This window comes from Papilio xuthus, unplaced genomic scaffold (assembly GCF_000836235.2).
Source record: "Papilio xuthus unplaced genomic scaffold, Pxut_1.1 DF827597.1, whole genome shotgun sequence".
In the NCBI taxonomy this organism is placed as follows: Eukaryota; Metazoa; Arthropoda; class Insecta; order Lepidoptera; family Papilionidae; genus Papilio; species Papilio xuthus.
Genome location: NW_013531052.1, coordinates 1165181 through 1191929, shown reverse-complemented (window position 1 = coordinate 1191929; position 26749 = coordinate 1165181). Strand labels below are relative to the sequence as shown.

The following is a 26749-nucleotide window of genomic DNA, read 5'->3' as shown; positions in this document are numbered from 1 at the left end:
TATAGTATCAACTTATTACTAACTTAAGGTATTTTGCTTTAAAACAATTCAGAAGTTATTATACTAAAGAATATTGATTATTCGTGACATAGTCTGTCAAACTATAAGTTAAAAAAATTCTAGCAGATAAAGCAATAAAATGGTAAAATTTTACTGTCATTCAATACCCTGGAATTTACCATGACTTTCATAGCATCTGCCTGAAAGTACAACCAAAATTATAGAGCTGGCAACAATTTCCATTTACAGTCTATATATTATTCCGGGGGACATTATGAGCGACAGGGAATAGTAAGGCCTACCCTGTAGGACACTATAAAATGTCCGGGAAAATGATTAAGTGCTAAGTTACGAGAGTGTGTGCGCCCGCGCAGCGTGGCTCCAGACGGCCCATTGACTGCACCGGATAACATTACCGGCCGCCGAAAATATCAAATCGACAGGCCGAGATGTTATCTCAACGAAAATGTTATAAAATTGAATATTTTCATATACTTTAAGTACATCAAACTGTTGGTGTTTCCGACGCGGACGCGAGCCCACCGAACATTTTTATGACAAAGTTTTATTATGAATAGAGATGTTATTTAATATCGTTGTTAACGTTCCTAAGAAATTCGAACAGGTTTTTTTTTTGCTGAGTGCGTTTACCTTGTGCGAGTTTATGAGCCACTATAAATAGTGAACAATAAGAAAAACATAACACTGTGCGTCACTATTTTATACCGCAGCCTGCGGTTACGCTGCCCTGGCTTTGGACAATCATAAATTTTCAAATAACTCGTTAAAATTCGTTACCGTAAAATTCAACACTAGAACTATTTACAAAAATATAGTAATACTTTATTTTCTTCTGACATTTTAACAACAGCTGTTGGGACGTAAAATTTTGTCACTGATACAACAAAATTGACAAATATATGTACGAACATTATCTTTCAAATATTATAAATGCTAATAATAAGATGGATGGATGGATCTTTGAAGGTATCTCCGGAACAGCTGCATGAATTTAGCTGAAATTTGGAATAGAGTTAGAACATAGTTTGGAAGAACACATTGGCTACGTATTAAGTTTATTTTTGATTCCGCGAGGATACAGTCGCGAGCGACACCTAGTATTATATAAGTTACTTAGGTATTAAGATTTTATGCATCAAGTAAATTAAATAAAACATAAAAGACATACTTAAAAATCATTATCTAAAATCCTAAGTCTGATAAAATTATAAAGCGTTGTGCACCCTGTAGATGACGGTACGAGCGAGCTCACTAATTTGCTGTAAACAAAAAAAAACTTACCTACTGATTCGATTCAAAGCGTAGTATCAAAGTATCTGGACAAACCCGCAATGGGTTTATAGACACTTTAATTTTTAATTTGTATATTGTTCCTAGTTTATATAAATATTTTTTTTTTTTGTAATTCTTAAGAAAACCCGATTGACAAGTCATCAATATTTATATATTGTATATTCGGCCATCAGTACTGCGATGCATTACAAAACATATAAGTAAGGTTAACACACTGTTAAATGTCTGACGGGATGTTGTTAATATAAACGTCAAGAGGCTGTAACAATATTTGAACATTTTATAAATTCACAAATTATTACGGTATTGGATGTCACCACTAAAACCGTTCGGAGTTTCGAAAATAAGGAGTTCTTTAAATCTGTTATTTATTCATAAAAAAATTGTAGTATTCATTCAAGTACAGTGTGGAGCTAATCTTACTAATATTATAAATACGAATGTTTGGATGGATGGATACATGTTTGTTTAAAGGTATGTATCTCCAGAATGTCTAAACGAAACTTGATGAAATTTGACTCAGATGTACATCATAGTCTGGAAGAACACATAGGCTACTAATTAAGTTTTCTTTTAATATCGCGCGAACGGAGTCTCGGGCGACAGATAGTTAAATATATTTAGAATAAAATAAAACGTAGTTTTTAGCTATTTCAGCAATTTGTTATTAAAAACAAAACTGACTACTTAGAAAATAAAACAACTTAGTAAGATAATAAGACTCACTACATTAATTCCCAATCACAGCTGAATGTTAATTAAGACATTTCAAATCGTAATTCTAGTATCCAAAAATAGGTAAAAACTCAAAGTTCGCGTTTATTACGTTGTAAACGTCGTGCAACGATTTACCGGCGCAGCATGACCGTGTGAAAAAGGAATCACAAATTGATAGAACAGTTAATTGCAGACATTTATAAGACAGCGTCTAGCGGGTAGCGGGCGAATAGGCGCCATAAAGCTGAATTGTAGGCGCGTCGGAATCATTATCGCCACAGGAGACGAGGTAGTTAGCATGCTTAATTGATTCCGGCGCCTACGTACGGATAGACTCGCTTTTAACACAATAAAGCGCGAATGTGTCGTACGATTTTATTCGCGCAAAGGGTTATATGAATGGGTGTGTGCGTGTCGCGGCGAATATCAATTAATAGTCAGCGGAGCGCGATGCGCTGTAAAAGTGTAAAGTGCAGTGAGGCGGGGGGCGTTATGTAAATCAACCGGCGACCGCGCCCGCGCTTTCGATAGTGCATCGCGCTTTTATCATACAAACCGATATACTCCGACCATACGAACTTTATACTCTGATCCGTATGCATACATAAAGTATCTTGAAAAGAACAAAAAACAAAGGAACGTTGAACTAGTGTGTTGTTACGACTGACAATTAAAATCATGTGGTCAAACATTGGTATATTTTATTAAAAATCACTACAGAGAATAAGCTTTGCTGTAACCTACATTCAACTTTCAAAGAAAACAAGGGATTTCATTTAAAGGAGTTTTACGGCACACTACTCGTAAATACACTATCGAATATTTCAGGTAACTTTTGCGATATCCCAAGGAATACCGAATAAACCTCTAGGATAACAAAAAAAGAAATCTAAAAATGGAGCAACTGCATTTGGCACTGGCCGGCGTGAAAAAGTGCCGTAGTACGGACACGACGTAAAGAACACCGCGGGCGAGAGCCGGCACCCACGCGCCCATCGCGCCCCTCGCGCCCTCGCGCCCATAGCGCAGCACGGCGCATGGCACTTGAAAATTATTGCCGTTCGAATTTTTCGAAAGCATTAATGCAAATTTATCGAGCCGCGCAGCGCTAATTGCGAGCGACGCGCTCTCGCTGATTGTTTTCTCGTCCGATTTATGGCAACACCTATTGCAGATTTAAAGCTTTAATTGTATACGATTCACGTGTTTTATTGGATAGTCGGCTGCCAGTATTTATTCGAGCGGCCGCATTTGGTGTGGTTTCCTTTATTGATTTTACAATGGCAGTTTGTGTGCGTATCTCTATATGAACAATCACATTATTACAGATTTTATTATTGAAAAATACCACTATGCAAAACAATTGTGAAATCAACAGATACAGAATCATCTACATATATGTTCCTCTCGCCGAAGCTTAATAGACGCAGAGGTCGTATGGTTAGAGTACGGTCTGTGAGACCACTAAGGTCGACAACTTAAGCCAATAATTAATCACATAGTATAACTTAAAACTTTTTAAGTTTGTATTTTAGATAATTAAAGATTAAAACTAAATAAATTAAGTACAAAAATATAAGTAAAGCGGAGAGAAATCTGAAAAAGTGTCGTTTAGAGGTGAAATTATTCTCTCAGCGATGTTAGGGAGGTGTTAATAAATTAAGTGACGTCACATCCCGCAGGTTAAGCAAAGTGCGACTACGGGAGACGGGCGACGGGCGAGCGGAGATTTTTTTCTGAAAGTTCCCGCGCCTCCGGCACCGGAAGTTCCGCCATTATTATTTGACGCGGGCAACAAGCGGCGCGATAATATCCCGCGCCCGCTACCGTGCGCCTTTAATGGCCGAACGTGTCTTCTTACTTTCCGTTTAATAGGTGTAATAACTTAGGCAAAAAACGTAAGATCTCAAATTAAAGTCGGGCCCGTTTCGCATCCGTGACTGGTCGGAATTAAGGCGAAATTTATCTCAGATTATCTCTACCTCCTCAAAACCTTCGAAACGACTATAATTGGCGTTATCGTTCCTTTATTTTAACTAATGAATTGTAAAATAATACGAATTATAGCATCGATAAACGAGTTACGACAATTTCTTGGTTATTTAACCTTCAAATTCGGCATCACGAAATCCAATCCGGAACAATGCAAGTTAATTAGAATTTTTCCTTAAACGGTCAACACTAAAGTAAAGTAAAATATAAACTCGACAATTAAATATATTTATTCGTTTTAGCAATTTAAGTAGGAGTAGAGTTTCAATTGTTATTATTGTAAAACATTTAGCGCGATTTGGACATGTTATGCAGAAGGATGATGATGAAATAAGCAACGTGGATGGTTACAAAGGTAGAGGAAGACCCAAGAAAGTATGCATGGATTATGTGAAAGAGGTTATGCGTAGGAAGGGGGTAGATTCAGATATGACGGTTGATAGAGATGTATGGAGGAGTACATACTGTGCCGACCCTCCGTAGGGACAAGGGCAGGTTGATAATTATTATAAAATAGTTAAAAAAATACAATAAGTCGTTATATTAAAAATTATTACATACTGTTTTTTTTGTCTTTCATATTTTTATGATATCTATCTTTAATATTACTCTATGTTGTCTATTACTTGACTCTACATATTTGTCTTCTTAAATACTAACCCAACGAACTTGCCCTTTTGAAAAATTTAATTCCACGTCAAAGTAAACGAAGTATTTAATTTCCATCATCAATAACTTTTGTAAATAATATTAGTTAACAGAATAAGTTATTACTTATAACTCATTGTTAGAGAAAGAATAAAAGTTAATTATGTGTAAAATTGACCTACGAGTACACCTGACCTAAATGTTACAATGGTTGATCATTTCCGTTCTCGATGTCTTTTTATTTTAAAACACACTCCATTCATTATATTAAAGAACGACATTAATTTTTGAGAGGAAAATATTGAGTTATTAATATATTTAGCCTCTCGAACTCTAATTATTGAAAAATCCAATAACTATGAACAAAGAAACTTTTTATAATCAAATATATAACTAATCAGCAAAGGCAAATTAAAGCATTACAAATGTATTTCTTTAGTATTTCCTCCTAATTTCGAGTGCATCTCAATTAGAAAAAATCTGCAAAAAAATAGTAAAATGTGAATCAGTGGTCTCTCTCTATCCCTTTTAGGTTAAGAGCGTTGCTGTTCTTGTTTACATATTATATATAAAATGGAAAATGTCAATAAGAATTTACTTCGTCTTTTCAAAAACGGAGCATTTAAACAACAATCTAAAAGCAATTAGGTTGGCCAAACGACGCCATGTCGTGGCAGCTATACTGTAATAGAATAAAATAGTTGACAGTCCATTGTCCGTTAAATTATTCACGAATATAACTCGTCTGCTACAAATCTACGATGAGAACGTGCGATATGGGGCATTACGCACCACTTGCCGTTGTTTCCACTGCTGCAAAATTCATACAAAAATACTTTGTCATCCCTTTCATTCTTTTCGATAAAACAGAGATAACGAGATTTTTTTCTATTGATGCTTTGACAGTGTAAATCTACGGTTACATTTTACATAGCGAGTGAAATCACCCCGATGACAATCGTGACAACATTGTATCGAGTTTTGTTCTTTATTTAACTTTAATGATACCAATATGAATATGTTACATAAATTAAAAAAAGTAGGGATACTGCTTTCGTTTCCACTAGAAAAATAGCTGAGTAATTACATCGTCTTAAGGTAACATGTCTAAGTATGAAAGTAAGGTTCGTCTTAAGCAAGGAAACGTACGTCTTCCAAAGTAATATTGTATGTTTAGGTCGCGAGTACTCGATACCACGCACTCCTTACACTCAACGTTGAATTGTCGACCGGAGTCGTCTATTTGGCGACTACTTTTCTCACCACATCCTTGACACAAAATTAACAAACAGGTAGCAAGCGATTTGCTTTGGCGACGAAATAACAATATTTTGACGAACCTGATTGCCTGTGTACGCTTAGCGAATAAAATCACTAAATTTCGAAGATTTACATACTATTTGTTACAATGCTATTATAAATATTATCATTCTATATTTGGCTCTACTTGAGAATGTTTCTTAGTAGAGCGAAAGTTATCCGCAAGAGTTTGGAATAGACCAAGTAGTTACATATTAACGAATACCGTAATTATGGTCAATAATAACAGATAATTTTCATTATAAACTGTGTGCGGACATCTGCGATTCAGAGCATACATTAAAGGCGAGTCTCATTTGTAGTAATTATTCAAATGTACGATCAACAATCAAAAAAACTGTTATTACTCGAATGCCTATAGATTTGTGTCTACAAAGTTACGGAGCAATTACAGTAGCTTGAAGGCAGCGGGGGCGTGCAGGGAAGCGGGGGCTATTAAAAATTAATCGCACGCTTTCATTGATATGTAGATAATTCAAGAGCTCGCATCCGCCGCGGCCGAACTCACTCATTACGACACCGACAATTCAATTCGACACATCTTCGGGGTTTCACCTCGCCCAATAATTACTCAGCACTATCATTAAGCGAGCACAACAAAACGTAATAATGTTGCAATTAGACGGTGGCCGTCATTAGAACGTAATAGAGTTTCGTACAACGATTTGTGAGCGGAATCGTCAAGCGTGTCACATTACCCCGCGCCCATTAGGCCGTTTACACAACGGAATTGAAACCGAGCGGGCGGCGTGGCGCGGCGGCGTAGCTACAGATTATCCTGATAGACAAACAGACCGCTTTGTCTCGATAATAACCACAGCTACAGGATGCTCCCACATACACACATCTTTGGGTACTATTCTCACAAATGACAACTTACAATGCCGACAATTGCTGACATAATACAAACATTCTTTTCGATTTTACGATAAATCGTAACAAACTTTTCTTAAAAATTACGATACATTATAAAAACCTTCAAACTAGTTGAATATTTAAAATAAAACTATGAGTTTTAATTAGTAATTAATCAGTTGTTTTAAACACGCTGTATAAGAGAATAGTAAAGGCGAACATATGCCGGCTATCCGCGTATCCGGCCGATTTCGGCAGGTAGCACGATAATATCCACACATCGGGAATTAGGATCGGTGCGATAAGATCGTATCGCCCCGACATTAAATAACATGTTTCCTGCAATCAACGCGGTCATTTTAATATAATAATCACTATTTTCGTGCGTCGGCTTTTCAGCGCCTGTAATAATGTACGCCGACGCAAACAGACCAACAATTAGGACAATAAGCTGTAACTAATGATAATTGTACTGCTTACAATTTGTTCTTTGTTAACATGCAAGCTTACACGTGAGAGTATTTAAGACAAACCTGCTCATTTCTATGTATATGTCGGTTGATAACATACTTTTTAGAAATTGTAATTAAAACACATAAATGCTTTTTTGCTCGTATAAAACATAAGTTATTTTTTAAAAGTGATTTATATTTAAAACTAGCTGTCAACCGCGACTCCGTCCGCGTTTAATTAAAAAAAAATATTAGTTCCCGGCAATTATTCCAAAGTTTCTCACCTTTTAAACCTTCCCTAGAACATTTCAAGACCAAGATAAGATAAATTCGTTCAGCTGTTCTCGAGTCTTAGCGAGACTAACGAACAGCAATTGATTTTTATATATATATAGATAAATAGATGTACGTACTTTAATAATTATTTTAAGTTCAAACGGTTCAATTCTATGTAATCAAAACCATTGACTTAATTTAATTCATATTTATACTTAAACTAGCTGTGGTCCGGGACTCCGTTCGCGCTGAATTAAAAAAACCTAATTAGTGGCCTGTATTATTCCAGACTATGATCCATGCCGCCGTTCTCGGCATACCCTGTAACAACCATTCAACCATCCAAATTCGCATTTTAAACATTAGTAAGATATATAATAGAACCTCCTTTTAAAATAAATCTCTTTTAAAATCAGAAACAATTTTGAAATCCTCTCAAAATTTTATCTGAACGCGTTAGTAACGGCAACTGAGCACATAACTAACTTGAAAATTATTAATTAACTATTTGATTGCCGGTTTAATTTTTTTAAACGTTCTTGCATATGGTGTTATAATGATTAAGCTCCGTGGTAAATTCTATCGTTAATTTTTATTATACATAATGTTGAATCCACGAAATTGGTAATTATATTTCTTTTTATAATTTGGAAGAACTCATTAGGCTAAAATTAATTTTAAATTCTATATAACTATAGTATTTTATCTTAGTATATAATCGTAATCTTATTACTTTATTAATATTATAAACGCGAAAGTTTAAATGGATGGATGTTTGTTACAAGATGTTTGTTATCTCCAAAACGGCTGAACAAATCTCCATGAAACTTTGCATAGATGTTGAACATAGTCTGGTAATAATATCTTAAGGCCAGAGTCGCAGGCGACAGCTAGTCTATTATAAAAAGTTTAAATTATTGTAAACTCCTTGACAATATTGGGTATCAAATTTTAAAATACTTAAGCATAAATATCATTAACAGCAGTTTATAAAGGATCTTGGTGGTATAAACATGCAATATCCTTTAAAACTTTGTCTTGTCTAGCTTTTATATCCAGCTGCAAAGCATTGTATCTTGCATACTACAAGGATATTTTTATACAAGCAGCTATAAAAATAAATTACATATTTTATGTTAACCGCTGTACGTGTTACCTAGCTCTAATTGCACGTTATCTGGCCGCTCAATCTGTGTAGTAATAAACATCGTAATATCGTCACATTAAGAAGGTAAAACCGGTAATACGCAACCGACGCGCCGACGTTGCCTAATGACGGTATCAACTTATTGTTTTAAATCGTTGCCGCCCTCTAATTCTGTGCATCGTTTGTAATTAAGGTCTAACGTGCCGATGAAAAAAAAACATCAAATTCACCCCTTCGTGCTTCATCTGCGGCTGATGGACGGAGCAAAATAACGGTTTTCGGAATACAAATTAAGAGCTACTCTAATTTGTTCGCGCACAGATCCTAGTAACTTCACAGATGTGACTTGAATTAAAATTTCTTTTTCTTTATCGACGTTGCGTAAACGGTCAGAGGGAAACTTCGTAACGACCAATTAGTTTAAGAATCTACACAGAAGCGCTCTTCTTCGACCCTAAATTTTTCCGCAATTAAATGCAAAACTCTAGTCGACGCACCGCCCGGCGGTTATATAAAAATTTAAAGTCCACACAATTCGCGCTACACAAATTTTTATTACCTACGCCCTATGAGTAAGTAAACAAAAGGAACAAATTAGCCGGAGCGTCGGGAGTGGCGAGCGCAAGACGCGGCTACATCCCGTCGAGACACAAGGGTGTAAAAAGTAAAACAATAAGGATTCCGCGCGGCTGCGGGGGGATATTTATTGTTAATGAAAATGGCGGGATTTGAACTAACGTCTTGTAACTAAATACCCTCTCACGGTTAAAGCGAGCACTAATTTGGTTTTTATAGCGCGTCCTTAATTTGATTTGGCGGCATCGCGCGCGCCACTATTGCCAGTAGGAGCAATTAATTCGGTCGGATTATATTTTTTCAGGGCTGCGTCGCGGGGACGCGCGGCCGCTAGCGCTCTCGCGCCGACCGACGGGGAAAAAATAAAATAAAACTTAAGCCCCGTTTAATTTGAAGGGTGGTTCTGGGCTATTAAAGTAACACGCTTATGTATTGCAAATTATATTGAAATTTGTCTTCCATTACCGAGCGCCTTCCTCACACAAATGTTGCCCGCATTACGAGCGGTAGATTTTTATTCCGCGCCGCGCCCACCCTTGTCTCCCGCTTTTTTACGTCGAAACTTTTGTGGTGCCTTTTTTCTCGCTAATTAAAACTCTTCCGCGCTGTTTCCTCCGGGAAACGAGATCCAATCAATTAATTTTTTGGGCGGCGTAAGCCGTTCCGAAATTTACTGGCCGAGTAAAACGATGTACTTCAAAAAAGAATCGGTTAGGGTAATTGATTGAAAAAAGTTTACGCCACTTTCAGGTAGCCCTTTGACGTGAAATAGAAGTATCCAATCTGTAATTTTATAATCAAATTAAACTAAAGTTTCGTAACGGCGATGTAACTGCGATATAATGGCTTTTTCTGAACAAAATTGAATTGTATTAAGTCCGTTAAGTTGTGGGTAGCGGTGGCGATGCTGGCAAGACTCGCGGGCGCTGGCGGGGCTCGAGAGCGCTCGGGTGCTCGGGGCGGACACCTCTCCATTGTGATAGAGTCACGCGCCGCATTGTCTCCGCGTCCAACCACTCGCCTTCTATTACAATTCTTAAGCACGAAGACAATTACTAATGGTTATTCATATTACTACTGTTCCAATCTTACGTCTTATTTTCAGTAGTCACAAAACAATAACTGATTATGATTACTGTATGATTATTACTACGTGATTCCCAGTCTAGATTATACTAATGTCATACAGTTTTTATTATTTAAGAAATTAATATCGAAACGCCAGACTACACTTTTTAAAACGGAATGTAGGTAGAGTAGGTAGGTAGAGGTAGGTAGTAGGTATATGTAGGTGAGAAGCGATACAACTATGTTCTTCTTTAATTTTGATTAACCAAACGAAGTATAACAATCGTAAAGGATTGTTTGGCTTCGTCTTTATACGGCATCTTTCTAATCTTAAAAAACAAAGATGGCGGCGGAAGCGGATTGGACGGCAACAGAGATGTGTTGTCGACAGCACGCGCCGAGTTAAATGGAAATCGATAGGAATGGAGCGCGTGACCCACGAGCCCTCGACCCCTACGCTAGTCTCAGATGTATTAACCACTTACATTCATCAGTAGAGAAAGCAAATATATCTCGTTCCAATTAAAAGTCTAAACCTTGGTTTCTGAGAATAAAATATCTTTGACAAAACAAAGAAGACAAGATGTTTAAAACAGGATTTTGGTCTCAGAAACACGCGGTAAATGAATTATAGAAATGTCAAAGTCCATATTCGGTCACAACGTTATTTCAGTTTTTTAGTTAGTTTGTGAAATTGACAGATATATTGACGTCAAATTATAAAATGTAAATCGATCACCCAAACACTATATGGAAGAAAAATAATATTATTAAATAATTTAAAAATTATTGAATCTACCAACAACATTGTATAACATTTAAAATTACAAAACTCCGCATCGGAAAATTGATTGTCGGTTCCATATTGTTTCTTGTACAAATTACAGATAAATAAAATGTTATTCCGTACTGTTGGTGGGTTTAAATTACTATGTGCGCATTAAGTCGTCCGCGCGGCGAGCGGTGAGTACGGGAGTCCGAACATAGAAACAATTCCTGTTGAAATCACCACTCTCCATCACAATGACGGAATCAATCCAAATCGCCGACGATTACTTCTAGTCATAGATTAATAGAATAACCAGACATGCAATGATCTCTTTTTTCAGATTTAGACTCACAAGTTTAACCTTTAAATAAAACATTTATTAAAGTACTTATCATACTATGTGCGAAGTTCATAGAATAAGTTATTGTCTCATGGAACTTGGATATCCGTAACAAAGTTTAAAGTTTCTCTTGCAAAAAACTGTTCCATTAATTGGGGTTAAGACAGTTTCTACAATTATACGTATAAGCTCATACATCATTGTTATAGTTATAAAAAAGAATTCACTGTAGAATACATTAATAAAGTCGCTTCTGCAATATTTAGTCTTTGCGACAGTAGCAGAGTGTTGGGTACCACCGCACACGTCCGCAGACAATGCGCCCCCGCCTCAGATATAGGGCTGACAATTTACAATCCACGTAGACCACTGGCAGAGAAAAAGAGACTACAAGCGTATTTATTACTCAGTAACTCAGACCCATAGATATCGATGTCTAAACACACATGCTTGTGCCGAAAAATTCAGGTCAAACCCGAAGTGGTGGTAGCCCTAGCGGAGAATAGCACTTCCTTCGAATGTCGGTGATCTATGATTGATCATTGCATTAGAAAGGCGACCTTAATTGTACCAATTTGCTGCATTTATTTAGACTGGTCACAGGACCAGCAGTCTTAGGTAAGTATGCTCCTAATTCTAACATAATATAATACATAATATGGGTTTAAGTAAATTTCCCCAATTTAACACAACACATTTTGGATGTTGGCTGAAACATGGGAATGTTTGGCTTTGTGTGGACCAATCCAACAATTATCAAGAATCGAATACGTACGAGTATATTAAGTTATATTTCCACATCTAGTTCCTTAAAAAAATGAATTAATTAAATACTCTATGGTGGTTCCATACATGTTGTAAATGATATGGAAATAGGCTGTTCAAAATGACAACTCGACGTAGCTAAACGGGCACCATCCAGTACATTCATAGATTTATAGAACCAAACTGCCCTTATAGTCAAATTATATAAAAACAAGGCATCCTTACTTAGAGTAGGGTTAGTTCCTATCATTCTTCACCAAACTGCATTTATATTCGACCGCTTACGTCTGACCTAAAGCAATATCCGCAAAAGGACAAAATATCGCTGCAAATAAACATTTAACTTTATGGACTCGAAAGATATTACCGATTCGTGATCTTCTTTTTCTTTAGTTTCGAGTTGGGAGCGAGCAGCCATCTTGGCGACATGTGGCGGGAGATTTAGGCGGGAAACGTGTCCCGCCATATTAGATTATGTTGAAATGAATTGAGCGCTACTATTGGATATGTTATTGACGTAGATTTGCGATCGTAGCAACGAACTGATATTTGGTATTGTTATTAAAGGCGCGCCTCCGCCGGACGTGCGCCGCCTGCCAAGCGCCTTCGCCCCGCGCCCACCCGATCCACCGTAGCCGTATGCCGCCCTCATGGACCTATCGTTTAGGCTTTTTATATTTTTCTTATGTAAATACATTCTCATATCCGATGAGCTTTATTTATGTGGGAATCGTTTTAGCGAGATAAGTCTTTCTCTCGTACCGACGGCCACGTTCATATATTGTAACGAATGTAGCTTTCTATTCTTGTTTTTATTTATTTTCACTTCTTTATCTAACGACTATTTTCATCTTAAAACTTCATTCTAATATGTATATAAAATTACAAAGTTATTCGTTCCTTTTTGGTAGAGAAAGCGGTTAAAATTATACAGATTATTGATTTTTCCTTTATCGCTCCGCTCTACTTTTTCACTACTTTAACTTATGAATCAATACAGATGTTAGAATTTGAAAATTACAATTTCGTCTAATGTTAAAATTATCTACAAAAATCACTAAACAATAAAATAACTTAAGTATTTAAAGTGGTGTATGTAAAATAATTTTTCATAGAAGCAAGTGTCTTTTTTATAAAAAGCAATACACTACGGCGGGTCCCAGTTCAAAGAACTGGATATATGAAGTGTCGCTCGACATCAAAGATGTGCGCCTGCGCCGGAGTGCTGTTCAAACGTCTTCAAGGGTTTCAGCGCGGTAAACAGTAGCCAAATGTTTGGTGTAAATCATAACATGGTAGCGATAAACAATTGTCAAAGAGTTTTCTAAGAAATACAATGTTGTTTGTATTAGAATAATACCAAATAGATATCATGGAGTCGGAATGGAACACATAAACAAGCTTTAACGGAAAGTGGCCACCGAATAAAGTACGTCATAAAATAAAATCACGTACATATTTTTTGTTTCACTATTTCAGCGTCTACGAATAATATTACTCTACTTGACATAATCAATATCATAATAAGTGTGTCTAATTTTATTAAGATGGAGCAAAAAATAACAGATATTCGTAATATAATTAAAGTTTATAACTTGTACCACGCTGTTAGAGAGGCGCACGCGCATGGCGGTCTCCTTTGATGTTGCGAGGGTAGTTATGAAAATTAATAAAGCAACGTGTAATTGCTTCCGATAAGATGCTACGCGCAGTGAGGCAGCGCACGCTTTTTTGTCAAACGCATTTAAGATTTAACAGGAACCAAGAGCCCTGTTAGTTTAGATTGTTACTGTACTTTCAAGGACTCGAAGTATCTTCTAATGCATATCTAACCGCATTTTATATAATTTAAAAGTCAATCTTGCAACAGTTTTTTCTACAGAAATAATATATTGATGTGAAAATGAAGCATTGTTGGAGAATTAGCCTTTTGACAGGACGATTTAAAGAGCTGCGACCGTGATAAGGTAGGAGTTTATTAAAATTTCCACTAAAGGTACGCGTCCATTAGCCGTACCGCACGCATGTATTCAACGGATTTTCTTTATCTTTTCTGCCGGCGCAGATGATGGACCCAGCGCTATGTTATCATAGAAATCAAACTAAAATCCATTGCGGGTTTTGCGTGCGGTGCGTTCGGCGTGGGCCAATGGACGCGTACTTTAAATAGCACAATCGAACTATAAACATAAAGTTAGTTATGAATGTACAACCAGATTACGTAATACTCTACATATGTTGTAGACATTAAGCTACTGTAAATCTCAGTAGCTTATGTGCTGTATTTAAATAGTTTAAATTAAGAACTCAAATATGAAGCGCCACCTGTCGATATACGATAGCATTATCTGTCAGTGTACAACGCAAGTCGCGTCGGCGGCACCATTAAAGTTGCGCCCACACTTAGCTACCTTACTTAGTTAAGCGTCGCTCACTTAGCCTGGCGCCACACTCACCGCACCAGCTCTACTGTCTATTATTAGAACTTTATCACTTTAAAAACACTGTTTAAACAAGTGTATACTGCTACTTAAAAATTAATAAAAGTTAAAGTTCTCAGCAATACAAACATTAAACGCAAGGGCTGTTCTTAAAATGGAATGGCCAGAGAAGAAAAACTTATTCAAATCACCAATATAAACTTTATATTAGCAATAGAATTGAAAAATACGCGATGAAAAAGAAATTTATCGCGATGCAATCAACCAGTAATGCCATCTAGTAAACCATTTTAAAACAAATATAGCTAAGACTATCCCTAATATATCTATTCCTATAAATCTGCAAAGCCCTTATAGGTTAGTGGTCCCTTGAGAGAGTATTTGACCTTGTATCATCCTTTAATCTAAACCATCGTGAGAAATGTATTTTTCCTGTATAAAATAAAAGCAATGTTCGAAATGATTACGAATAATTCTCAGGCGTTGCACAAAGACGGCTGACATGCCAACACGCCAATCACATTCAGATGAATCATTACGTATTCCCTCAGAACACTTCGACCCGTCTCCAGAATAATATTAAAAGGAGCCTATCAATAAAACCGAACTTAACGTGTCCCGAAATAAAACACTTTGTTATTAAGTTGACAAGCAACCGTAAAAATGTTCCTTTAAAATGTAAAATAAACAGATCAATCATGTTAAAGCGATCCCACCGGGCTCGAGCGATCCCCGAAAAGAAGCCTACGTAAGCGTCTATTATAACGCACAGATGTTGCCATAAGACCGATTCAGTGCTGCGTCCCTGTCACACGCATTACATATGTTACATGAAAAGGGACAGAAAATAAAAGTGATACGTATTTTTTTTATTCTTTTTCGAAATAAGAATTGTTCTACATTCGAGAGAGTGATTGACACGCGGTCGCCGGCGGCTCCACCTCCCCATGACGCCACAAGATGGCTCTAACAGCATTATCATTTTATAATTTATTACATTAATTACGGAAAGTCCGTATTAAAAATGAAACAAAAGTCCATTTCTGCGCTTAAAAAGTCCGCGGACGTATCGCCATACCGTTTCAGGCAAATAAATCTAGGAAGGCGCATCAATCAAGTTGTCGGACGGACGGAAGTCCCGCGTCGTGTTATTATGTAGATCCCTGATTAAAGCTGTTTAAAAAGTAACACACGCGGCTCGCGGCTTTAATATTAACAGAACGGTATATGTGACACCAAGTCGGGGTTAACATGTCCCCCTTTTTAACAGACGTTATATCGATATTTTATTCTCATTTAAACACCCCTTACTTTTATCAAACTGATTCTATTCGCACAGTTTCTAAAAAAATCTATCTGAAAAGCCGTAGCAAAGAAATTATAATTAACAGATAATTTTAGTCGTAAAGTTATTAAAGTTTTATCTAGTCTTTGATAACATTAAACGTCTTGAAGAAAAAGAAGTTATAACAACTGTAAATATATCAATATTTTGACATCCCTATATCTCTAGGGTTGTCAAACGTGTTCACTTATGTATTCATGTGAGGCAATATAGCAATAACATGTATCGGTGCGTTGTAATTGAACCCCGCGCGGGACGACGTGAGAAGACTGGACATCTGCTAATCTTCAGACCTTGCTTCGCCCGCATACAATACGATGTTTCACGAGATAACACTAACCAATTAAAGACTACCATGTAAAACAAAGACCCACATAAATCTAATATCAATACGGGATCATAATTCAATTATCATATGAATAAGATTTAAATAGATTTATAACACATTTGTTACTTTAAATATATTATATGATTTAGGACAATAATGTTAGTCCACTCGGAACGATCCCTTCTGTCAGGACTAGGGTAGAATCATAAGAAAACAAACAACAAAATTTAAATTTAATAACTGTAGTTAGTTTCAGTGGTTCTCAAAAACCCAAAAGAACAAAGATTCTTGCATTAATAACCGGCCATAAATCGTATGTATCACATCAAAATAATAGCGTCTAATGTACTACGTACATAAGTATAACAAAGCAAGTAACATCTAAGTTACTAAGCCACATTATCTCTTATTGCTAATCGAATAAGGGATTATCGTGGCTAACTTAGGCTCGTTCTCCAAACTCGGCCCATTTGGATCCATCGAGCGTGTGAATTTACAACCAACTTAACAAATATACTAAGGCAACATCCGTCGACTATCCTCCCCGGGAAACTTGAATGACTCTTGCCGAACAAACTTACTGCCACAGATCGCTCTCGACGTATACAAACGTTACGCCAGTTCAACAGTAGATAAGCTGGATTCTTCGGATTGAATTAGTCTGTGACGATCTTCGAGTTAAAGGTTGAACGCTCGGATATACCTATAGATCTGAGGATAAGTGAAATGGGGATTTGACGCGTATTTCGACGCGTTTCCTCGCGCTTCACTCGTGACAGTAATCCGTCGGCGTACTCGCAATTGAAACAAAGCCGACTCTAAAACATTGGCTTAGCGCTTCGCGCGTCGAACTCGAAAACCCCGTCTCTAACTTGTAATTTAAGACTTAGGCGCTGAAATAAGGCAAATTCTCGACTCGAATAGAAATCGACGAAGTTAACAAATCTACAGTTGTATAAAATTCGTGAAATTTTTCGAAGCCAAATTTGAACCTGTATGTTCGAGGGATATCACGATCAGTGTTTGAAGGATCGACGTCCTTCAACTGCCTCCTAAGGACGTGGTCACCGACGTAATCCTTATTTATGGTAAGACGCCTCACGACGCCGACGCCGTGCCGGACTGTCTATTTGTCAGCCGGCAGCGCACGAGCCGGTATCAATCTCCGGCCGAGCTTAGCGCGCCTCGACCGCCGCTCCCAACCGGCCATCCATTACACAACTCATACATCGTGCTTCCTTTATCGTTACAATTATTCTCTTTACATTACGACCGGCCCATACATCTGTAATAAAAGCACAATAACATTCGGACCATAAACTGACCACACGTAAACAAAACGGCCACCCCTCGAGTTTACACAAAACGATATCATTCGATGAACGATAGCCAGTTTGTCCGTTACGAGATCGCTCTAAATGCCGAATGACAATCGGCCATCTTTCATTATTACGACTCTATTTTGGCAAGTCATAACGAGGCGGGTGTGATCGTTACGGGCGGTCAGCGGTGACCATTATATGTCTATTACGCCCCTGGTCTTTTTTTCATCGGTCAGTACAGGCCGGCCCTCATGCGGGGTGTCGCGAGATAATATCGTAAATTATAACCCAATTCCGTGGCTGTTACAACTTGACAGATGAAAAGGCTTCAAGAGGAGATAGACCGCATGTCGTTAATATTACTTTAAATGAAACCCACTTAATATGAGGACATTTCAGTATATGACATTGCTTTCTATTAACTAATACATTTTAAAGGGGAATTTTAATTTAATGAGCTTTATAAATCATTAAGAATATGACATACAGGTTCTGTTCCGTTATAACTGTGTCTTTTACCATTGCGATATTAAAATTTCTAAAGATTAATAGGAAAGAGAAGTTAGAATACTGAATTTCAATTATATTAATCGTAAAATACTTCATTTCTACCTGATAACATGTAATTCTTATAAAAAGTTAGAAAAATAAACGTCGTATGAAAAATTCAGACAACTTATTTAAATTCGGCGCCAATAGTACAGGATGCTCAAAAACAAAAACTAAATATAACATCTCACGGCTTAAAACACGCCTTATCTTTCTTTAATTTGCATTCAGATTTCGAAAGCTTCTGTTGACAAATATTAACTATACTTTTGATTTTAAATCGCATTGAAATTTATCTAGTCCGTTTAAATGACGATTATTAAATTTAAGCAGACGCAGGGTGTCGCGCGCCGACCGCCCGCCGCGGCCATTCTCTACCCACAGCCTTTGTGACGTCAATAGTCTTGATATTTTATAATGTTAAAACCTTGTGTCACTACACGGAAGATTCATCAAATTAAAATACAGTTCACACCGTGAAATTGTTGACTATTTAGCAACCAAATTCTGAATTCATTTATCATATTTTGAGTATAGTGCCTACAATATAAAGCCTATGGTCTAAAAAGGCACTTTAAAAATCTTATATATAAAATTCTAGTGTCACAATTTTCGTTCCCATACTCCTCCGAAACGGCTTAACCGATTCTCATGAAATTTTGTGAGCATATTGAGTAGGTCTGAGAATCGGCCAACATCTATTTTTAATCCCGCGCGGACGGAGTCGCGGGCGACAGATAGTATTCTATAAAATCGTAAACTAATTAAAACGTTCAACTTAAGAACATAAGGTGTTTTGTAATATAGATCTATAGATCAAAATATGTCGGTCCTAGTATATTAGGGTGATAAGAAAACGTTTAACAACGGGCAGCGCCATCGTCAGTGGTCAAACAGTGCGTCACAATGCAGATGACCCTTTACTGTAACGTTCATCTGAATATGCAAATTAAAACTATTTTATACTTTTATTGTTTAAATCGTACAAAATGGTACAATTTATTTAAGAATCTCACTGTACTAATATTTTAGTTGCTTAATAAGACATGTTTTATTGTATTTTAAATTGTATAAATCAAATTAAAAAAAATAATAATGATAAAATAATTTTACTAATATTATAAATGCAAATATTCGATTAGATGGATGGATGGATGTTTGTAAGAATGTATCACTAGAACGGCTATATTAATCTCGCTGTAATTTGGCATAGATGTAGAACACAGCCTAAATAAACACCTAAGCTACTAATTAAGTTTAATTTTAATTCCGCATTAACAAAGTCACATGACGCAAAAACTATCAATTACTGGGTAATTTATATACTTATCGAAATTATTAGCGACACATGTAAATCTACATATGTAATAACATAAATACATTGTCGTCAAATTATACTTGACCAACAGTTGTCAGGAATAAATAATAGTGTAGTTAGAAATGGAAGTGAACCGATACCGTAACCTTAATACGTTTAGATAAAACCAGACGTCTGTGAGACTGAGCTGCGATATGCAAATTGCATTGCAAATTGCACTCTAATACGATCTTCGGCTTTCTCGACGCCATTTTTCTCTACAGCCGTTAATACATGAACGTTACAGCTATGAACAAGTAAGCTGCGAATGATTTATGTAAGAAATTACTTAGTGAGAAAAAATCGTACTATACCTACACATATACCTTATTTTTATGCATAACTAGCTATCGCCCGCAGCTCCGTACGCGCGGAATTAAAAAAAAAAAACTTAATAAGTAGCCTATGTGTTCCTCCAGATTATGTTCTACATGTGCGTCAAATTTCATAAAGATCCGTTTAGGTGTACCGTAGTTACCTTGTAAGAAACATCCATCCATCTAAACAATCGCATTTATAATATTAGTAAGAAGTAAGATTATAATATTAGTAAGATTTCTTTCTGTTATTTAAGTATTATAATTATTTTTCAAATAGAAAGGATTAAAACAGTTTAATTTTAAATGTATCCTCTCATCTAAGTTACCTTTACCAATACAAATCATTTTATTATTTAATCAATCAATCAAGTTCTTCGTAGAATCATTCGAGTGATAAATCACAAGCAAACATTGATTTTACGAGCTATGACAAATCCGAATTACAATCATAAGCTTTGTCCAGCGCATTCTCGACGCATTCGGCCCAATAAAATAACTCATGTCCAATTTATGTTAATACAATAAATAGACACATAAATAATTCTGAGTGAAGGCATAGCGGAAGGTTAAAATTTATGTTGATAATAGTATCTTAGACGGTAATGTAATAAGCTCTTTGAATAAGTTTAATATACGTACATATACAGTACAGTATCCGGCACAAAGTACATACAATTAGGAACATATTACAACATTGCTTTCTTATAATCTTTTATTCAAACACGAGGATTTGTTATATATAAAATTCTCGTGACAATTTTAGTTAACATACTCCTACGAAACGGCTTGACCGATTCTCATGAAATTTTGTGAGCATATTGAGTAGGTTTGAGAATCGGCCAACATCTATTTTCAATCCCGCGCTGACGGAGTCGCAGGCGACTGCTAGTGTTATGTATAAAATTCTCGTGACGCAATTTTAGTTAACATACTCCTGCGAAATGGCTTGATCGATTTTTATAAAATTTTAAATGTATATTCAGTAGGTCAGAGAATCGGCTACTAAATATTTTTTAATCCCGCGCGGACGGAATCGCAGATGACAGTTTGTATATAATATATACTATATAATGCATTTTATTTGAACCACAATTCTTGGGACTTCAAAATTCTTTGTGAAGAAAAACATATTGTGGTATTAAATTAAATAAGTAAAAATATGTCGCAATAATTCCCAACAATTTACATAACTCGAGGCGTCTTCGTTCGGAACGAAAGTGTTCCCCGGACAAACCCCGACCACAACAATAATGCAAATAATTGTATCAAAGTAGGGTTATTTGGAAGGAAAGAGCGACAAACCGACAGATGCTCGCGGCATCTTGCGGCGAGGAGCGTCGCGTGTGACGCTTCTGGGACGCTTTCGTGACGCTCCCGTGACGGTTTCGTCTTTCTGCGGTTGCAGTACCTCTTAAAATCAAATTTCGATTGAGGATGTCATACATGAAATTACAGAGTACATGTTCTGAAAGCTATAACTTACGTAGCACAAAGGTGCCAACGGATTAATAAGGGCGGGATAACAATGGCTCTCGCGTTCTTGTGGTTGAGAAATGCCATATAATTTGTCCCGTAACTTTCATCCACTATTTATTATTGGATTGTATCATTGGTTGGTTGTATATAAAATCAATACTTTAATACTACTTAGGATTGTTCATTAAAATAAGAACCTATAGAAGATGTAGATAAGTTAATCGTCATTCATCGCAATTTTACAGTGGCAGAGCCCGCTTTAACATCTTCGCACATATTGGCCCGGCTCGCCCGGTGAAATACCGCGACCACACAGAAGACAGGCGTCAAGTGGAAGTAATTCCGCGTTACGTTTGATGAGTGTGCGTCCCGGAGGCCTTATTTAGTCCTCTTTCCTACTTCCCACCCTTTTTCTTATACAGAAAGGATGGGAAGTGGAAGTGGACTTTCCGGGTGAGCGGATGCATGGAAAGGGAAAATATTTTCTTTCTGTGTATCCTCTCTTCCGTCGATTAAAGGTAGGCAACGCATATGCAATTGCGTATGTCTATGGGCAACGGTCGCTTCGCGATTTCAGGTGACCGCTCGCTAGTTTGCCACCTTATGATATAAAAAAAAATCTGTCACATCACTGTATGTCTGAGGATCAATATACTCTACATAATCAGTATTCTGAGTAGACCTTATGCCATAATCTAGAAAAAACATAATGGTTGCATCACAATGTTTTTCTTCATCGTAAGAACGTCGGATAAATGTACATATGCAAATCGGAAATCGAAAAACACATTTGTACATGGCGGGATTCGAACCCATGTCCTGCAGATTGCAAGTCAAATGCTTGACCCCTGAGCCACCGACGCTCTTAATATCATTCTAAATTGTAATTAATTTAAGAGTATCTTGCACGATGTTATTTCCGTATTAAAAATACAATCTCATTATTATGCGGAGTATACACTTATTAAAAAAAATGTTGTTCATTTATTACACGGTCTGTACAAGAAACAGCTGATGCCTTGTTTTTCAGTTTGAAAACAATCACTGAGTCCAATTTCTTTGCAGATAGGCGTTTTAACTTCGGATTGTAGGCGGAGCAGCGGAGTTTATTAATAGGGTATATTTCTGTGAGCATTTTTCTCGAAGGATGTCACCTCCATTAGTTTCCGGAGCGTCGTGATGAGGAATTAATCCGGGGTGGGCAGGTGCCAGCGCAGGTGGCGCGCCGATCTCGCAACGATCGACCTCGCCTAATACCCTAGTGCACGGTTGACAAAAGAAATGTTTTTAAAAGTCTTCAATGTCTATAACAATCATAACTTTGTAATGTTATAATATGTACTAACTGTTGCTAACTACTTCGGCCACGTGATGTAAATATAATATATTTATTTCATTACGTAAAAATTAAAAACAATACTATATCTCAATCTATACTAATATTATAAAGCGGAAGAGTTTGTTTGTTTGTTTAAACGCGCTAATCTCAGGAACTACTGGTCCGATATGAAAAATTCTTTTTTTGTGGAATAGTCCACTTATAGAAGAAGGTTTTAGGTTATATAACATTACGCTACAACTAATAGTTTTTTTTTATTCCTCGCGGACGGAGTCGCGGTCGACAGCTAGTTTTCTCTAAATTAAGTTACTTTTAAGTAAACACAATTGAATGTAGACGCAGGCGTAGGCATAGACGTTAACTTAAGCGCAACACTTATCCGTTTGGAAACATTTATGAATTACATATATTTAATAAGAAAAATGTTTTTATTAACTTAGATGTTACTTGCAAGAAATGTATTGGCCACATTAAATGCTGTAAGTCTTTGTACAGTATCTAGGAAGGTTCCGTATTGTTCATTGTGACAATTTCAAATTGTCATCTTGTTTATGTAAAGTGGTTTCAGCTGTGAAAGTCTGTAGAAGCGTCTGAGTCGGGCGACGGCGGCGGGCGGGCGGCGTGCGGTGGGCGGGCGAGCACCTAATCCGGACATATCTCGGTACATCGCTAGCGCGCCGCGGCGGGACTTAGCAGAAGCCCCGCGCAGATGCTTATCTCAATAACAGTTTTATTTATTTTTGCGACCGCCTGATCCTCTCTCGCTGCGAGATGAGAATGGAGGAAGACGCGCGGCAAACGGGAGCGCCGGCTGAGCGCGATCCACGTGTCAACTTGTATATCTTGAAATACCAGCTTAAACGAAAAAAAAAGATTCTGCAGTAAAAAAAGTATTAAATTTCTGTAATAAATACAGTAATAAAAAGAGAAATTTGTGCAACCCCATCTATGGTACAATTTAACTATGAAAGAAGTGCGATACCGTTCAATTTCGTAAGACTGGAAACGACTCGAGCGCACTGCACCGACATCTAATTAGGTCATTTGGCGTAATTGCCGGCTCTAGATTGGTTTTTTCGCGTCAACAACGTCCCACGAGGCAACGGAGACGTTTGGTCTAATGAACACGTCTGGCTCGAGGTTGAAATAAAAATTTTGCGGCCCGCTTCTCGCCCGCGCCCCCGCAGACCTCTTAATTACCTTTTGTGCCTTTTTACACTGATACACCAGGCGTAATTAACTAGAGGGTCGCAACAATGTCACCATTTAATTGGTGAAATAAAAGCACATGTTTTATCCGAAATTAACAAAAAAAACATGATCCAATTTTATGATCGAAACGGTTATCTTAGGCAAGAGATTCATAAAAAGATAAGAATCAAATGTAACTTAAATGAAGCATACGGAGAATCGTGTCAGAAGACATCTTGAAATGTAATTCGAATTTCAATTCAAATCGCCACAATTTTGGCTATTAATGAAAAAGGAATTAATAATATTTTTTTATTTTCAAAAATTAATTTCACTGGATTCGAGTTCTATAATGGGTGGATGATCCCGTCTCCTGTCTCTCTGTCTCAGCTCATCGTACAGAAGCACGAGGTTCTCGTAGTGATCACTGGAGGCGTCGAGCAGCTCCGCACAGGCCCTGATGGTGGCTGCCTGCCGATCGTTCTCCGCTTCCATCGTCCGGATGGTCGCCTGACGTACTGCGAACACTTCTTCAGTCATAGCGTCTAATCTGATGTCGAAAAGTAGAGTTTACGTTATTATAAGTACATACTTGTATCCACAAAGTATTTTTATATTATTTCCTTTTTTACGTATTATAAGATGTGTGTCTGTGAATGACGAACTTGGCTTTCATATCTAATAATATGGAAAATTATGTAAAACCAGAAACTTAATTGTCCATGTACAATAGTAAGACTGAAGTCAAACTGAATTTTAATACAGAAGATAAAGCACGCTATACACTAATAATCCCCACCTCCCATTTCTACAAAGATATAACTTCCCTTTAATAATTGGTCCCGTTAAATAAGTCCACGACTTTATGACGTTGACTTAGGTTTTATGTAATTCCACTTTATAAGATTGTTGAATTGCTTACATTCGTTTACGAAACTCCAGATAAAGACAGAACAGAACAACCACAGTGATAATCACAGCGCCATTGAGCACTGACCAAGTCAGATGTTGGCTTAGCAAGTGGAAACGTTGCACCCGGATCTTGGGAACTACGTCCCAGATCGAGAAGCCAGGGATGAGCAGTGCTAGAGGCAAACCGAACACCACTGCGGTGCACAGAATCACCGTGTAGTCGAACTCGGAAGTGCTGTTCGACATTCTTTGTTGTCTTATATCACATTGTACAAATTTTGAACCAACATCACACAACAAATGTCACAGATATGATTGACGCAAGTCAAATTGCGTAAATAATTCTTCTATCAAATGCAATAGATTATGTTAGTTTTCGCAGTCAAATAGAGTATCAAGATTTTACTTAAAAATTCAGAAAGGTCGACGCAGATTATGTGATATTAGGCGACGAAGAGGTGTAGAATAATAAGGGACGAGAAAATTAATAAGAACTAAGAGAAATTGAAAAATATACTTTTTAAGTTTTTGTTTCTACATAATATTATTACCCATAGGGTGTGGGTGTGAGTGTCCGAGTGTCCGTCACATGTGACGTAAGCACGGCCACTCGCGCGGCATATCAATTTCAACTCCGGTACACACAATAAAATCGTACGGTCTCCGGAGAGGGCTTAAACGATTCGCCGTTTTGTCTCGGCCCCAGCTGCGTAATGGCCGAAGCGGGAAAAAATTGTCAGCAAGAAAACGCGAGGGTAGTCCGGGTTTATGTGCGCGCGCCAGATGGCGGCACAAGCGACGCGCTCCTAACGGCCTCTGCTTACCTCGCAAAAGCCGCGCCAATTTTATTTATCGAAAATATAAAGCGATTTGCGGAGCGGCCTCGTAAAGTCCGCGCTCGATTTATGACCAGCGCAAGACGCGCTGTTACAACCTCGCCTCTCCTTAAAACTTGTCATCGTAGTCACTTTTGCTGCTTTAGTGTCGCTTGAAAGGTACGTTCCCATATATAAAATCTCATCGTCTTAAGAACTCACACCTTATGTACTAACCTAAAGGTTGATTTCTACAGCGACGTCTGTAGAAAAACGATAGACCAGCATAAAAAAAACTTTTGATATTCCTAGATATCGCTTAGTTAATAACTTAATAACAAGCTATAATAACTCAACGTAAAACGATGCCCTGAGGATTGTATAAAGTGCACCCACGTAGGTGATTCGAGGGCCGCGACATTGCGTGTCGAGGTTCGTTGCCCGTTGTTCGCGACTCTTAAGTATCAATCACTTTAGATAATTTGAACAATCAAATCATGTTGTTACCCTTGTCTAGACCTTTTACTTAAACATTACGGGTAATTTGCTTGTAAATAATTATAAAGCACGACACGTGCCAAAACTAAATGACCATTGGTTACAATGGAGAAAAAATCGACGATGGAAAGAGAGAAATAGAGTCAACTTCATTCGCAAAAACATAATTGGGACAAGTTCTTTTACTGCTTTTTCTCTAATTAGTTACATTTTACCTTTACGTTATACCCATAATGTGAAATCATTATCATCAGCTTACTATACGTCCCAACTAAGGAGCTCGGATCCTAACATAAAGTCTGAAGTGGCCATGCCAGTTTTGATACTGCGGTATAAATATGTATAAGGAAATTTGCCTGCTACATACTACGTGATAAAACTGCTCATAATGCTCTAATAAAGCCAATCGATTACCGCGTTAAGTAGCAACGAAATTAATTAGGTAATTACTAACCATATACCGATAAAAATTCAACGCAATCAACTGACAGTAGCCATATTAAGAAAACGCGATAGTTTCGATTCCATTATTGACGTAATTGGCGTCGAATTCATTACGTTTATGAAGGGCAAATTGTTTTGGTGAATCCCATATCAATTTACTTAATAGATTGCTT

General features: G+C 37.2%; 1 protein-coding gene across 1 annotated transcript; it reads right to left on the bottom strand.

The window, feature by feature from the left end:
• Nucleotides 1–24224: 24224 nt before the first annotated feature.
• LOC106118190 (uncharacterized) lies at nt 24225–25138 on the bottom strand. Its single transcript, XM_013312753.1, has 2 exons — nt 24830–25138; nt 24225–24457 (listed from the first exon to the last, which is right to left on the bottom strand). The coding sequence occupies exons 1-2, from the start codon at nt 25063–25065 to the stop codon at nt 24226–24228; spliced, it is 468 nt and encodes a 155-aa protein (XP_013168207.1). The 5' UTR covers nt 25066–25138; the 3' UTR covers nt 24225.
• Nucleotides 25139–26749: the final 1611 nt, after the last annotated feature.

Coding starts and splice junctions, on each gene's coding strand:
- LOC106118190 (XM_013312753.1), bottom strand. CDS start 25,065: ATGTCGAACAGCACTTCCGAGTTCGACTACACGGTGATTCTGTGCACC. Junction 24,458..24,829: donor CTGGAGTTTCGTAAACGAAT/GTAAGCAATTCA, acceptor TTTCGACATCAG/ATTAGACGCTATGACTGAAG.